Source organism: Papilio polytes, unplaced genomic scaffold, assembly GCF_000836215.1.
Source record: "Papilio polytes unplaced genomic scaffold, Ppol_1.0 DF821400.1, whole genome shotgun sequence".
NCBI classification, from domain to species: Eukaryota; Metazoa; Arthropoda; class Insecta; order Lepidoptera; family Papilionidae; genus Papilio; species Papilio polytes.
The window spans coordinates 4,410,762-4,424,938 of record NW_013527804.1 but is presented as its reverse complement, the minus strand read 5'-3'; the positions used below and the strand labels follow the sequence as shown (position 1 = coordinate 4,424,938).

At 33.4% G+C, this 14,177-nt stretch overlaps 1 protein-coding gene across 1 annotated transcript in view; it reads left to right on the top strand.

Annotated features, from left to right (window-relative positions):
* The window catches only part of LOC106108723 (connectin-like), a 15,942-nt gene extending 5,651 nt beyond the window's left edge, over nucleotides 1–10,291 (top strand). Inside the window, exons 2-4 of the mRNA XM_013289983.1 lie at nucleotides 5,458–6,514; nucleotides 8,899–9,251; nucleotides 10,283–10,291. Of these exons, the coding sequence (XP_013145437.1) occupies nucleotides 5,467–6,514; nucleotides 8,899–9,251; nucleotides 10,283–10,291 (1,410 nt within the window). The 5' untranslated portion in view covers nucleotides 5,458–5,466. The remainder of the gene's footprint in view (nucleotides 1–5,457; nucleotides 6,515–8,898; nucleotides 9,252–10,282) is intronic.
* Nucleotides 10,292–14,177: the final 3,886 nt, after the last annotated feature.

Below are 14,177 nucleotides of genomic sequence, written 5' to 3'. Positions count from 1 at the left end.
AAAAAAAAAAAAAAAAAAAAAAAAAAAAAAAAAATAAATATACCGACGAATTGAATACCTCCTTCTTTTGGGAAGTCGGTCAAAAATAATAATTGTAAGACAAAGTATTCTTTATTCTGAAAACTTTGACAATGGAAACGTAACGTTTTACAAGCTACACAAATATTAGCATTCCTTTTAATAATTATATGAACAAAATGGAAAGCTACTTTATTTTTTTTTCTTGATTGTGTTCTTAAGTAAAATATTAAAGTCTTTTAAACGTTTATTTTTGCCATATCTTCAAGTGCATATATCTAGTCTTTAACGACGAACTTGTGATACGCCAGTTCGTGCTCACACGAAGTATTGCAAAACTTTTCGCAAGTAAATCATGTGATAATGTTTCAAACTTTGCCTATATCAAATTGTATTTACATCGTAAATCTTTTTGTTTAACAAAAACAAAAATAATTAACAAGAAATTATTTACGAAAACAAAAAAAAAGTATTGTATTATCGTTAGCATCACAACAAGATCATAAGAACGCGCGCACCCCTTTAACTAATCTATCGCACCACTATTTAATCGCGCTTTGAATTCTATGAGCTTATATGGAGGTGCGCACACTACTCGATTTTTAGTTGTGCAACTAGAATTGAAATTGCTGCAAAACAGTTGTGCGATTTTTTAGTCAAAGGTGTGCGCCCGCTCTTACTATAAACAAAAGAGTTACGTTTATTGGTGGAATTGTGCAGGGAAGAGAGATGAGATTAAGAGAACAGCTAGATGAAATTACTCTCAGTAGATGACAACACCATATAACCTTGATCTGGTCTGGATTACTCCTTTGTTTCTGCACCAATTTAATTAGAACCCTTCAAATGCTTTATAGATTAACGGTTTATTATGTCTATATATTGGTCTATTAAAGCCAATCTGAGCGTTGACGCGATTAAAGTTAAAATGATGAATGTACCAGCACAAGAAGGTAGTAGAAATGTGCATTCAATCATTTTTGGTCGAGGAAGTTTCGGTCAGCGATCTCGAATTCATAAATCAATGTCTGAAGGCGGTCGGTCCACAATATGTTAGGGTCTAACTAATAGTATGTGCTTGTAATGTAAAGGAAATTACGTATATTTTATAAGAAATAATTCTAAATAGATTTTTCTCCACATTACGATACTTTAAACTTTGCTGTGACCGTAAATTTCATTCACATAAACCAACATAAATAAAATAAATACGCGTGAAAATCATGCACTAGAAGAATCAAGAGGCCCTTTTTAAGTAAAAAAAATCACACAAGGAAAACTTATTTACAGTAAATCCAAGCTTCAAAATCAACAAACATTATGACTGGTAGAGTCCGAGGTAGGTTTGAAGTGGACGTACATAATTCTTGAAACCATCAGATGAGTTTGAGTGCTAGAGTTTTAATTTTAGACCTCAAACCCTTTCTATCCTTTACGTACAAGGATGGGGAGCGGGTAGGTAGGGAAAATATCCTCTCTCTGTACTCTCTATCGAATGAATTAAGGCAACGTATAACAAGCGCGGATGTGTATGGGAGGCGAAGTTTTTATTGTTTTTTTCGAATTCCGCTGGCCGCTTACTTATTTATCACCTTATACTCTATAAAAACGTGAATTTACTATACCCGTAGAAGTATTCGAGCGATAATTTAATACAGCCTGTATATGAATAACACTAACTTCGATAATTTACTAATGGCAACATTAAACTTTAACAGTGAACAAAACTTCTGTAAAGAGAAGCTAAATTACAAGGCAATTTCGCAGTGTGATTGGTTTGGAAATTCCTTGAGTGTCGTCTTCCCTAATTGACTCTGATCGTTAGAGCGTAATGATCAAATACCGCCCCACCATTGCCCATTAATGGATTCACTAGACCTCGTAGTGAATGAAGCTACTAATTTATTGTAATGTTTGGACAAAAGGGAACAGTAACCGGTGATTTGTCTTTCATACTGTATGTTGTAATTTCAGTGTGGAGTCCTTGATTCTAAGGCCATTCGTTCGTTCTTAATACCTACAATATAACAAAGTGTAAACACACACTACTTTGTGGCGTAGGATGTCAGCAATCATAGCATATTTTTTAATGTTTCTTTCTTTAATAAAAGTTACACTTACAACACGCTTTAGGTAATATATTTTCACGCTATTAAACTTAGGGGGCAAATAAATTGGAAAAAATTGAATGTGGGAAAGGGGCCATAAACTACAAGCTGCCAACGTCAAGGCAGCAAAGTTATTATGCCAACGGTAATTGTTGTCCAATGTCAAAGGCCTTTGTTGTCATTTGTGCATTTGAATTGACATTAGCAATAGAGAATTTGACAAATGTAAACATTGAAATAAAGTTTTTAAATTTTATGCGACGAAGCCGCACGAGAAAGCTAGCGTTTCTTTTTTAAATAGCCGTATACGGCAGCACACGAGTACAATTTAGTTACAAAAACAAAAACATAACGTTATTTTTTTATTTTTGAGGATTAACAAAATGTTTTTAAGAGTTTTCCAGCAGTGAAAACCCTCGCTTTACTAAAAGCAATATTTAAATCTTTCGCCTTCAATAAATATTTTGGCCGTAAATCTTTTCTTTTGTTCTTACGAGTAAAAAATCTTTAATAAGATGCAAAGTACACTGATAAAGAATTTTTTTGTTAATTTATGTACAGGCCAAATAGCAATTTATTTCACTAAGTAAATTCAATCTCTTGTATAAACAAATGCTTAGTATAAATAATTTTTCACCGCTGCGGAGTTTCGGAAACATTTTGTGTTTGTTTTGAAAGTAAATTACACTTACGAGAATTTATTTGTTTTTAATCAGGAGGAACGATTAATTTTAATTCTACTAGATGATTCAATTTGCTGAGCTTTTATAAAAGCTTTCTGGGATGATGTTTACATTTTGTGTCTTTTATTCGGCTCAAAAAAGGGTTTGCTTTTATAAATGTGAGCTTGTATGTACGTCAATTCTATACCACCCTGTAGCCTAAATGTATACTAACAAGTAAAGTGTCTGTTAAATCCTATTTTGTTATTTTACTAGATGTTCCCGTGAGGCTTCATTCGTATGTATAAAAACTTTATTCTATTGTTTACATTTGTCAAACTCGAAATTGCAAATGTCAAAATTCAAATGCACAAATGACAACGAAAGCCTTTGATATTTGATACCAATTACCGTGCCATGGCAATCTTGCTTTCTTGTTTTTGGCGCTTGTAGTTTGTGGTCTTTCCCACATGAAGGTTTATCCAATTTATTTACCTCTTAGTTTAATAGCGTGAAAACATATAGCATAAAGCGTGTCGTAAGTGCAGGGCTTTATATTAAAGAGAAAATTATTAAAAAAATATGCTGTCCTTTGCTGACATCCTACACCATGAAGTATTTTGTATTTACGCTTTATTTTATTAATATAGATTTATAAATACGCATTGCAGACATTAGGATAATAATATAAGGAAATATAGCACTTTGATTTAATTTAGCTTCATTATGTGTTCGCGCGACTTATTTAGGCAATTTCATCAAGTAATTCGTATCCTAAATTTCATTGTCTCAGTGCCTAAGGTCCCAAGAGGGCAAACAGACGAATGCTACAACAACCTTATTACACTTTTACTTTCAACGCCGTTGTTATTTAATTTTATTTATCTGGACTATAATAGAAAGACTATAAATTGACACAATTTGCGCCTTTATTAAGTTAATCTTACTAAAATAATAAATGTGAAAGTTTAGATGGATCCTAAGCTAATACATAGGCTACGAACTTTTGATTTTTTTATCTTACGTGTACGGATTTGCGAGTGAAAACTAGTTTAAAATAGAATTGCGGAAAATTGTGACTTAAAGAAAGTATACGTTCGTTACTTTCAGGTTATTTTGTACATGTTTTAGATAAAGCAAATATTGTTAACAAGCTGTTCCCATGCGACTTCATCCGCATGAAATTATAAAAAAATCATTTTATTGTTCACATTTGTGAAATTATCTATTGCAAATGTCAAACTGACATGACATGACAAACCTTAGCATTCCTGTTTTTTTGATGTTGGCAGAAAATTATGGTCTCTTTCCCACGTTAGGGTTTTTATCCATAATATTTACCCCCTAAGTTTAATGGAGTAAAAATATAGAGCCTAAAGCGTGACGTAAGTGTAGTGCTTTTTATTAAAAAGATAATTATTCAAAAATATGCTGTAATTGCTGACGTCTAAGGCAACAAAGAAGTGTGTGTTTACGCTTTATTATAATAAAGTATAGATTACTTGACCGAAGTAGTGATAGTGTTCAGTTAGAATGAGGATAGAGAAAATAAACCTTTGTAAGGGTTTTAAAACCATACATATATTTATTTTCATTTATTTCATTACATTCCTGCAAGAGTATGATTGAAACTTACATCGTATCCAATTATTTTCTGAGAAATCTAATTTTAAATTCTCCAGTATAACATTTATAGCATCGAAATTCCCTTTATAAGATTTATATAGACGTAATTTTCATATTATTTTTAGAGTTGGGTTACGTCAGTAAGTTGAGGTGAACTCGGAGTATATTTCATGCGGCAGCTCTGATCCTGACATATAAAGTACCTGAAGTAAGCGTGGGTAGAAAAAGGTATAAATAGCCTTGAAATGTACGTTTCTGTTTTGCAAATACAAAAAATATAAGTTCATTTAAATTACCAACATTCTATCAAAAAGGTTATTTTAGTAATCTACCGATTTTAAATGCGAAAGTTACGTTACGTTAAAGTGCGAAGGACGTTTGATGTATAGAGTTTGTAACTTAAATTGCTTGACGGATCTTGATGAAATTTGGAATAGAAGTAAACGATATAGTTGAGTCTTTTGTTCTTTTTATCCCACGCGGACAGAGTCGCGGGCGAAAGGTTGTGATAACATAAATATTAAAGTGGGGGCGTGTCAAGTATGCTCTACCTCTCGTCGAGATTTCGCTAATGACGTAGACAAAGATAGACAGAGCAATGTTTTATTCAAGGTGGAGCATTCTCAAGGTTAGGACGTGACACAGTCTGATTTCTTAACGTATACTAGAAACAAAAATAAACCAATTTTTGTGCGATTTTGTGACACGAAGATTAGGTTAATGTAACATTTTTTTTCACTATATTTATTCCTTAACATTTCTAAGTATATCATATACAAAAAATACGGGAACTAAAGTTAGAATAATTACCTCCGGCTATATACTGAAACGAATCTGAAAATCAATTCGTAAACGCCTCTTACAATCTGACAAACGTCAAAAGTTTAATGAAATCTAGAGCAGAAGCGTCTGTCGTTTCAGTATTGCCGTCAGACTTAAAATATGCTACATTGTATTTTATTGTAATCAATTCGAGGAAGAATAAATTTACTTTGTTTTTACCGATCGATTGGTATTTGATTTTGTTTTTTTTTTTGTTACAGATCTTCACAATGAAACAGATCTCCAAATATATGATAATCATCGCCTCCGTAATGACGGTAGAACTTACTGTGACCGAGAGTAAGAATGAAACAAAACCGATTATAGACAGACGTTACTACCAAGTGCCACTTTTCATCAACATATGTGATATCGAAGACAGAAGGTCTAAAGTCCACTGTTACTGTGACAGCAATAAAGCTAAAATGGCGACACGCGCCGACTGCTGGGTGTTCAGTGGCGGTATCACTGCAGACGATCCAATATGGCCCAGTTTCACTTCACAAGCACAAATAGAACATTTAATGTTCAACGTTCGCGCAGATGACGCACTTACATTCATCCCTGCAAAAGCTATAGTCCGATTAGACAAACTTAAAGATCTATCGATACAATTCGGCACAATAAAAAAGATACCGCCTTACGCGTTCACAAACTCCTCGACCTTAAGACAAATTGTACTCAAATCAAATAAGATAAGCCATTTGGACAAACATTCGTTTTCGCAGCTAATGATGTTGACCAACTTGACGTTAGACGACAATCAGATATCAGAACTGAAGAGGGACGTATTCTTCAACTTACCGAATCTACACATTTTGCATTTATCGAATAATAACATAAGTCTTCTCCACGAGGGATGCTTCAAGCACTTAAACAACTTGTTAGAACTGAGATTAGACTATAACTATATATCGGTAGTAACGAGAGAGATGTTGGAGGGGCTCGAGAACCTCTCTAGATTAAACTTGAGAAGTAATAAGTTGGCAATGATAGGTAATTTGGCTTTCAGCGAGTTGTGGGGCTTGAAAGAGTTGATGTTAGATAATAACGCGATTGAGTACATTTCGGAGAGAGCTTTTGGGGGATTAGGTCAGTTACGCAAATTAACGCTATCGGGAAATAGACTAACCACGTTTTATGATGATATTCTGGAAGATACGAGGCACCTTACTGTATTGAATTTAAGGGACAATCTGTTAACGTTCGTGTCGTATGAAACAGTTCGACAAGTGGTCGACAACGATAAATCACAGTCCGCTGTAATATATTTGGATGGTGAGTATTGATTTATCAATTATTAATTTATTATTCATATGTATAGTTTCAAGAAATAACTTAACTATGTTATTTCACGAATATGAGATACTTTGGCTATTTCTAGTTAACTTTACTTTAGTATTGTTTGACCTTAATACAACTAAAACTATAATTTAAATACAATTTTAGTATAAAAAAATTACTTTTTTGCTAAATGTAGTACTAAGTATTCAGTTTTTTTTTAATTAATCCTGCTCGGAATCCGGCTTTAAAGAATAAAAGTTAAATACTTAATTTTTGTCAATTAATACCTTAATAGAAACCTTACTTCTTAAGTTAAATAAAAAGTCTCCGCTATAAAGGTAATGAGAACGAACGCTCGATCCTCGACGTTATTTAACCGGCCAGATGCTACGCTATCGCCGTTTTTTGCTTTAATTTAATAAAATATTAAAACACCTTTATTTTTATGGTCTCCTCACTCACTTATATCATACCCGTAGGGGTTCGGATCGTACCTATATTTTGCAATGGGACCCGATAAATTTCCTCGGAAACGTTGAGAAATAGCTTTTTATTTGCAAGCATTCCTGCTTGTTTATTAGGTATTTTATGGCTCTTTTGTGTTCGCTCGTGTACAGTTTGCTTTATATTATTCATGAGTGGGTTATTCAGCGCCATTGTTGTGTGAATTGAATACAAAAATGGTATTTCACGTGTTTATTGTATATGAGACGCATTGATACGTATTCACAGGCCTATAGATATAAATTATACACATTCTATTGTTACATGTTTTATCAAACTTTCTATTAGGGGCACCTTATTTATTCGATGTCAGAATAAATTATTTCCAACACGCTGTATATAGTCTAAAAAGTATAAATAACGACCTCACGCCGCGCCTGTCTATTGGAAAATAAACTCGTAAAATACTAAACGGATTCATACACTTCGCCGCATATGCTACCTATGCGACATTATTCAAAACTAGGGTAATAGTAGGTATAAATAAGTTAATAGAAGTGTATTGAAAAGTCTCACGAAGGTTTTAATAATTTAATACTTTACAGTGATTATTTCTTTAACCGAGGGTCTATCGCGAATGATTAGTGAGAGCATTTTCGTAACGTTATCAATAAAAATTTTATGAAACTGCGCTGCCCAAACAAATTTAGCAACATCATGAAGTCTAAAGTACACTAATGCATTTCATACAAAAGTTTTCGATGCTGTTACGATATTTTCTCATAAGGATTCGTGATGAGCCCTCTGTACGCCCGTCTATGAATAAAGGCCAGTAATCACTCACCCCTTCGAAGGACTTTCTATAGGTCAAACTAATAGGCACATACTTCGTGCTATACGTAATTTTAGCCACTAGTGAACTGTAAGAAATGTTAACTTTAATCACAAACTCAAAGCATACGATTACTATAAAATTGTCACATAAAAATAGACACGGCTAGAAAAAGGCAATTCTTTTACCATTGTAAAGCTTCCACGTCATTTAAATTCTGAGCACCGGAATACCTTTGAACATTAAAAACGGATAAAGAACATGCCGCGGGCTGCGAATAAAATTATTTTTATTGACTCAGTCTGTTCTCAGCTCCCAGTAGATTGCTATTCAAACAACTCTAAAGATAATTTAACGATGCTTTTAGAATTGTAATTAAGTACGTGTTATGCACCTTGGTAAATTATCTAATTCTTTAAAAACATTGTCTTTGGTTGCTCCGCTTTAAAATTAAATGTGTTTGTAAAAGGATTTTTAAATTGGTCTGAAAATATTTTTAAAACTTTCCAAAGTGTCTGCATTATTTTCACATCGTTACTATGACTAAATAAACCAACGAATCTCATGCAAACGTCGATGACGTTACATAATACCTTCTCTCAAACGTGATAGACCCTCTGAATCCAAAAATATTTGTTAAGAAAACAATTGAACATCAAATTATAACTTTGTTTTTTTATAATATAAGATGGCAAACGAGCAAGCGGCCACCTGAATCCACCGAAATGAAAAGCGACCGCTGCCCGTAAATATCTGCAATTGCAGATACGTTGCCTACCCTTAATTGACGGAGGAGGAGACGCACATAAAGAGGACATTACCCCTTCCCATGCGTCTCCCCTACAGTCAAATCCTCTTTTTCTTCCCATCCTTTCCTCTTAAAAAAAGGTGGAAAGTTAAAGGGTAAAAATAGGCAACTAGCAAACTCATCAGACGAAACGCGGAATTGCTTCCACTTCACGCTTGTCATCTGTGGGGTCGTGGTATTACACCGGGAGAGCTAGCCCATTCGTGCCATGTTAAAGCGGGCTCTACCACTCTTAAACAGTTGTTACTACACTATTTTGGTTCGTACAATTTTAATAACATGCGTTTATTTCAGGTAACCCGTTCAGCTGCAACTGCCGATTGTCCTGGATCTATCATTTACTTAATGAAACTAAGAGCATCGAAATGAAAGAGGCACTCGAAAAAGTTTCCTGCGTCGAGAACAATGAACGGCATTTAAACGAGCACAATGAGGAAGAAAGCGGAAATGTATTATCAGATGACAACTACGAATACTACGACAAAGATGAGTATTTAGATAAAGATAAACCGAAGTTGAACAAAGCTAAGAAATTAACAGATGTACCTTTAGAGACACTCCCTTGTCCGAAAGAGTTGATGCAATCGGTCGAAGATGCTTACGGGCAGCCGATTCAGAATGAAATTAGATTAAAAGCCTCGTCTATCGTAAAAAGTGTATCGAAATTTATTTATATTTTAACGATAGTATTATTTATTTAGATTTAAATATCCAATGAGAAAGTGTTTGTGATATTAGACATTATAAACTTGATTTTAGTTAAGTAGTTATTATAATATATAAGTTCTTGTGTATAAATTAAATCATTTGTCAAATAAAAAATGTAAATACGTCTTCTGCCATACTTATAGTCGAAAAGTGGATACTAATGGTGTCTCTTAGTGTGGTTTTTCGTATGGGAAATCTTTACTAAGGGATTTTTAAGTTACCATTTAACGTCTCTAAGTGCGGTATTGCTTTAGAATAATTATGATGTTAAATAGTTTAAATTTTTGCTCTTTAAAGTGCTTTATGCTTAATGAAATTGTAAATTATAAATACTTAAGAATATATCAGAATTTGTAAGTATGTGTGCATGTAAATATTTTCTACTTCTTAATTACATTAAATGTTGTTTAAATAATTCATAGATTAAGTAGACTAATAAGATTGTTAAAACTAAGATACGAGAAAATTTCGGTAACTTCCCAATGCCTAAGGCGATAGAAGCGTATTAAAAGTTTATATGAAAATTCTTTCAATTTCCGTTTAAAGTATGAAAACTTTCCATTTGTTTTTGCCACATACATTTTCTGTATATAAATTAGATCTTTATGTATATAACATTATTGTTAATAATTAACAATAATGTAGTGTTTGCCATAACATTGTTTTCTAGGAATTTACATAATACAATTTTGTAAACATTAATTAATAGAAAATAACTTATAACTTAACATGTTTTGACTGTTTTTTTTTAAATCAGTATTTAATAAGGTCTTAAAAATACTTAGTTTAAATAGTTATCGAATAAGAATTTTGTAATTATAAGGTTTTTGCTTGTGTAGTTTTCTTATAACAGAGCACAATAAACATTTTTTCGCGCAATGAAACTGTATTAAATCTAGTCAAATTTATTAATCGTTTATTTCCACTGTTATCTGTACAAATATATTGCTATCTCACATTTTTCGTACAGATTGAGTGAGATGACAATTTTTTTGTAAGTTTCGCCAGTGGAAAATGACGTTAACTTATTTAATTTATGTATCAATGGTTGGATTTAAATGTAATTCTGTTGTATTAAATATTTCTACCTGTTTGTTGTATTTTTTTATTTAAGTAAACATCCTTATCCTTATTGAAGTGAATAAATTCAAATCGAAACTGGCATAAAATGCGACCCAAACGCTTACTAAACAGTGCTTCCTATGGTACAGTCAGCAACAAAGTTATACCATAAACGTTATAGGTAAGTAAACTAGATAGATATGATACTTCATAATATACTTTTTTGGAGACTTTACATTCCTGAGTTTATGAGGAGGTATGAATTTCAATAATTGATTATTCATGTAAAATCAAGACAGTGTTTTTTTCTAAATAAATAATAATAAAAAATTAGCAAAAGGCTTTAAGAATGGTCTTAATTTGTATAAATTACAAGCAACTAATCACACCGCCTTTTGTCAGCTGAGTTCAACTGAGGGCGATAATTATTTTGCTCAGTGGAATTTTCATAATTAATGTCCTTTCAGTTTACAAGAAAATCTCTAATTTTCTAAGTAAATTTTGAAATAAAATTAAATGTATTTTCATTCATATAGCAAATTATATACCAACTTAACAGCGGTAGAGTCCGCTTTAACATCTTCGCACGAATGGGGCGGCTAGCCCGGTGTAATACCACGACCACACAGAAAACAGGCGTGAAGTGGAAGTAATTCCGCTTTTCGTCTGATAAGTGTGGTACCGGAGGCCTAATTTTAGTCCCTTTCCCTTTCCACCTCTTTCTTGAGAGGAAAGGATGGAAAGGAAAAGTGGATTTGACGGTGGAGGAGACGCACAGGAAGCGGAAATGTCCTCTTTATGTGCGTCTCCTCCTCTGTCAATGTAGTAGGCAACGCATTTGCAATTGCGGATATTTATGGGCAGCGGTCGCTTTCCATTTCGGTGGATTCAGGTGGTCGCTTGCTCGTTTGCCACCTTATATTATACAAAAAAAAACTTATAATAATAGTTTTTAAATTATTAAGACAAAAACATTAACATAACAAACAACGTATATAAGTATAATTTAAATTTAGCTTAGTTTTAGTATTAAATATTTTCGCTACTAAATTGAGGTCATTTTTTCATAAGTCAGTGACCTCTATTACTGTAACCTTTTCCAACATACAATAGTGAAAATTTTCTCTTTCAAAAGTCCACATTTGACTACTAAATGAATATCAAGGATTACTAATTGTGTGGATTCATTTTAAATTCTCTATTACAAAGGAACTAATGTGCTTTATATGAACACCCTGTGTACACAGAGACGAGAGAATTACTAGTCACAAAAGGCAAGAGTAATCAGTATGCTTTGCTAGAACAATGGGATACATGTGGCATAGACCTGTAGTAAAATGTGACGAGTGACAAATGCCACACAAAGATATACTCACAATACGTTCCGGGATATGATACTATGCTTTGCGGAATAATTAACAAATTCTTACATCCACGAATATTATTCATCATCTCCTGTATCTTATCCTACTCCCGTAGGGTCGGCGCACATGGGTTTCGTCCTCCAAATAACTTTATCATCCGTTATCTCAATCATCACTTCCTTGTTAATCATGTAAGCTTCACGCAACCAAATCTCTTTCTACGAGTACGTCTACCTCTACCGGTGTACATCCACATTCATAACTAACGTCCTTCTTGTTACATGCAATTCAAATCACCTCGTAACATGACCATACCACGCTAACCTTTATTCCTTACCACTGGGAATTCTCGCAAACTTCCTTTAATATACTCATTTCGTATATTATACATTCGTGAATTCGTAGAAATAAACACTAAGATAAGTTCTTCTCTACAAATGTAATTCACAAACTTCCAAATTGACTTTGCGATTTTTGGGAAAACTTGGCTACGGTTGGAAATAATATACAGCTTTTTTCAGCTGTGTTTTTAACACAGTATTATACGAGTACTAGTACTAAAACTCAATATTTGTTGGAACAGTAAAACTAAAACTATATGAAAAATGTGGAACTGTATAAAAAATGTATTTAAAAAATCTTACTATTCTTTTAAACAAAGTGGGAGCATTACTCGAATAAAGTCCATAAAATAATGTTAACCGAAGCAACTTGTTACTGGAAACATTCCAAGTTGGCAAGATGAAGCGCTATTTGCATTACATATCGTGTTACTTTTTGTCAAATGCACGTGAGAATTATTTTGAAAACGTATATTTTTAAAAAAGCACACCCTATTAGTCATCATAACTCACTCTCCTCTGGCTGTAGGATTTATGTCATCTTAGTAATATTATTGTATTTGATAGATATGTGGATGAGTAATTAAAACAGCGCTTGCTTAGTTTAGACTCGCTTATTCACGTCACATAGACGCAGTCGTCGGGCGCAGCCGACTGTTCCTTTTTAGGCAAGGTACACGCGCATACATAACAATATTTTAATTTATAAGTATGAAGGAAGTTTGAGAGTAGCCTCAGTAAAGAAGGTAATGAGTAAAAGGTAAGGTAAGAGATAGGTGGAGGACAAAAACGCGATGCGACGACCCTACGGAAGAAGGATGAGGAGGAAGATTTTAATTTATAATATACTGAACCCGAAGGTAATGGCAGCTAAAATAGATTCCACAACATACATTCAACATAATATTGCGTTACCTTGGTCCTACTAAAAATAAACTTATTATATATCCTTAAGATAATTTTACATCGTAATTTCAGTAACCGTATAATAAGACATTTATAAAATGATCCCATTACACAGAGATAGATTATAATGATTATCGTTACAACGATGTTTGCCTTTGTAAATTACGCCATTATCTCAAACGCGCCATGAAAATATACAGAAATAATATCCAGCAAGGTTCAATGCTTGCATTAATAATTCTCCTTGGAACATTACTTCCATCTAATACGGTTTCAAAACGGCTATTTAGGTCTGCTTATAACTTGAATATGAAGTTAGAAATGAGTTAGTAAGTTTACCTGACGCTTTAATAAACAAATAGATTTTTCATGGCTTCTAAGTGGAAAAGTTTACCGTCTTAAAAGAAAACATTAAAAGCTTTCAGCAAGTACAAAATAGACTTTACATTATTCTAAGTGTATACATTACGTTACATTGTTCATATAAAAACTACTAACTGTAAAGCTTTCGTTTTAAATTAATGATCAAAAGAATGAAGTATTTCACAACAACCTTTGGCCCGCGACTCCACCCGTGTGGAATAAAAAAAAAACAAAAGTGAATAGCCTACGTGTTCTTCCAGACTATCCTCTACATCTATACCAAATTTCATCGAAATCCGTTCAGCCCTTTAGGCTAAAAACTCTAACAGACATCAATCCATTAATCTAAACATTCGCATTGATTTTTTTCATAACGTAACGTGGCAAACGAGCAAGCGGCCACCTGAATCCGCCAAAAAGGCGAAGCGACCGCTGCCAATAGACATCCGCAATTGCAGATGCGTTGCCTACCCTTATCCAATGGAGGAGGAGACGCAAATAAAGAGGATATTTCCCCTTCCTTTGCATCTCCTCTACCGTCAAATCCACTTCCCGTTCCCATCCTTTCCTTATAAGAAAAGGGTGGTAAAAGGAAAGGGACTTATATTAGGCCTCCGGCACCACACTCATCAGACAAAACACGGAATTGCTTCCATTTCACGCCTGTCTTCTGTGTGGTTTTCTCTTAATGTTACAGCTTTGAATCGAATAAAATCGCACTTCATAAAAAATAGTAATAAAATGTTCTAATCTTGTACGATATATAGAAATATTATGCAGTTAATTAGTCTTTGCCGCTATCTGAATAGCTGTCGCGTGCATTAGCATA